Source organism: Etheostoma spectabile, chromosome 3, assembly GCF_008692095.1.
Source record: "Etheostoma spectabile isolate EspeVRDwgs_2016 chromosome 3, UIUC_Espe_1.0, whole genome shotgun sequence".
NCBI classification, from domain to species: Eukaryota; Metazoa; Chordata; class Actinopteri; order Perciformes; family Percidae; genus Etheostoma; species Etheostoma spectabile.
Genome location: NC_045735.1, coordinates 4585677 through 4588680, shown reverse-complemented (window position 1 = coordinate 4588680; position 3004 = coordinate 4585677). Strand labels below are relative to the sequence as shown.

The 3004-nt window shown below is 38.5% G+C and overlaps 1 protein-coding gene across 1 annotated transcript in view; it reads right to left on the bottom strand.

Annotated features, from left to right (window-relative positions):
- The window catches only part of LOC116680833 (alpha-2-macroglobulin-like), a 45934-nt gene that overhangs the window by 36608 nt on the left and 6322 nt on the right, over nucleotides 1–3004 (bottom strand). Inside the window, 1 exon segment of the mRNA XM_032509538.1 lies at nucleotides 51–103. Within this exon segment, the coding sequence (XP_032365429.1) occupies nucleotides 51–103 (53 nt within the window).

Genomic DNA, 3004 nt, shown 5'->3' with positions numbered 1-3004 from the left:
TACTGTTTATAAATGAGACCTAAATAAAAAAAGACTGTTCAAACACTCACCAGCTGATTGACAGGTCTAAACTTGGTGTCCAATGCGACGACTCTGAATTGCACTGAGAGACATGCAGAGAGATTACATGAAGCCTTTACAGCTTCTTATATACAGTAGTGTTAAACATACTAAAAGAGTCAGGATTGGTTCTTCTGTTACCTGAGAAAGTACAATCAAATTTGAAGAACAAAAAAGGTGAGAAAAATCAATAGTTTGTATTGGCATTCCGTCGTTTTTTGGGGTTTTTTTTTGGTTTTTTCCGTGCTGACTGAATGATACAATAAATACTAATATAATCAGTGGAAAAATGTCCCAAATCCCAAGAAGGAACCATCACTTCAGATAGTGTGCATATTTGTATTAACATAGGCATTGGCATCAGACTTGGATTTCAACAAAGTGGTGGATAGTACTCACAAAAACGACTGATAAGGAATAAACACTAATTTTGAGATAAGACAAACTCACACAGTTGCTCTCTTTAATAAATACTTTAAATGTGTGAATACCGTTTCTATCATTTTGTGCTTCATTTTAAATCTGGGAATATCAAAATAGAACATATGAATATTATGGCAATACATGGTCACGCAGTGTTGCCATCACTGGGAATTGTTAAGAAAACTTTTCTATATATATACCAGGTTGTGTACTACGTCATAGTATTTTATTTGAACAATAACACATCGTGGCATAAACTGAAAACGTAACAAACGAAGCAAGTTGGGCATGGAAAGAAAAAATCCAAAAACGCAGGGCTTATGGATTTGGAATCTCCCTCTATTAGTATTATAGGTAAGTACAAAGCAAGAAGTCTATCTGGCGAACAAAGCAAAACATAGATTAAAAAAGCAAATATAAGGTAACAAACATAAACAAGTAAAAACCCTCAGCTCAAATTACCGTTTGTCCTGGAGGTAGATGGTTTATCTGTTTGGGAATGTCATTGGTTTATAGACCTTGATTCTAACTTTCTGACGTCTTAAGAAGAGAATGCGTTGCCTGTACCACCACCTCCAAAGTTCTTCCACACCAATCATTCCTGCCCTAAAGGGAACCTTGACAGAACTATATTTATAGGACACCAAGAGAGTCATACATCCAATGTAAACATGATTTGAGTTATGAAATTTCACTTGATCTGTTCTAGCTTCAATTGTTAAAATCCTAAAATCCCAAACAACCCATTTATTACAACAGCAGCGTCCCTGTACCCCTTATTATTCATATTGTGTGCTTTTCTGTTCCAACTCTATGTGTGGTTATGTATTTTTATGAAATCCCATCAATGTTTCCACGCAATTTCTTCAAAACATTGTGGAAATTGTAACATGAATACAAATCAGGAAAAAAACCCCTACTGACCTTAAGTTAATGAGGTAGAAATTTCTTATGTACATCTCCTTCATAAGGGTTGTATTCCTCTCTTGGGACATCAGAGTGCCTTTGCATTTCAGCGTCTCTATGGCTGCAGGAGACTCGCACAGAATTTGGTATGCAGCTCCAGATTCAGAACTGAGAATGGGCTACCATGTATGCCTCCAGACACAGGACACACATACAGTAGACATCTCACGGATCTGATGGAGACAACCCCAACCCAGACGATATGCAGTATAAAAGCCTTACCATGATCAATTCATTTAACCACAGGTAGTACATTTTTTCAGGTGTAGAGACTTACGGTCCTGACAACGCTTGCCACGCACATCCAGTCAAGAAGGACACACAGTCTCCTGGCCACATCTGAATCCGGGAGACATGAATGGAATGAGAGGATCTGAGTTCCGCAGCTGTTTAATAGTCTCTGATAGAGATCCCACCCCCACAAACACACCGCCCCAATCCCTCTATTTGTTTTGAAGGTAACCCATTAATCATTTATAGACTTTTGTTATGGTGTGGTATGCTAACTACAAGTTTACAACCTATTAGCAATGTTGAATCCAGATGTTTTTAAATTCATAAATAGATAGCATAATATGAAAAGATTTTTAATTTTTCTTTTTTTATGAAGAGTTGTTATGATCAGTCTGGTGTACTTGATATAATTTTAGAATATGCAAATAAAAAAGAAAAAAAGGTGCTTGTGTGGTTTCACCTGCAAAAACACCAGCCTGACCAGATATTCCCCACACAAAGTAAGACTTTTTAAGACCTGTAAGACCATTATGAAATATTTGGAATAGTGACACAAAACACACCACAGAATGGACGATCTTCCAAATTAAGACTGTTTAAATATTTAAGACCTAGAAAACCATTATTAAGCAAATTAAGACTTTTTAAGACCTAAAATTTTGCTTCTTTGAGCGGACGACTGCAGCAATTAAAGGAAGAGATATGACGTAGCAAGCTGGGCTCCTGGCTAGGTAAACGGTAGTTACACGTGGCAAGCGTCACTGCCACGCTTACCATTCATAGTCGATGTGAGCAGCAAAGCATTCTGGTAGTGTCGCAGTGGCTTTCAGAAGCAGGGCATCAAGGCTGACGCTCCTCATTTGCATAGTTGCGGTCCAGGTACTTATGCAAATCTGGGGCGGCAAATCAACGCTCTCAAATAACGTGAAAATCTTTAAAACGGGCCCATTGTTGATCTAAAAATATGATAGATTCGCACTGCTAGTCTATTATTTCATAAACTATCATAAAAAACTATTTTGTAAAAATCAGCCTGTTGGTCTGTTTTTGATATTTAGAGCAGACAACCCCCATGAAGCGTTAGTCAATCAGGTGCAACATCCGTTTTTCTGAGTGTGTGAGTAATCTTTGCTTGTCAGGGTTGGTAAGTAAATTGATAGTGTGCTAGTGGCAAGCGCAACAAGCTGCCAATGCTGGGAAGCAGGGCGATCCCTGCTGTCCCAAAAAAACTCCACATTGGGACTCTGCATAGAAGTGCCCCAACAGGCACCAGCTGTACCAGCGTCTCGCGCTAAGGCAACTCTTGTCACCAAGCTAGACA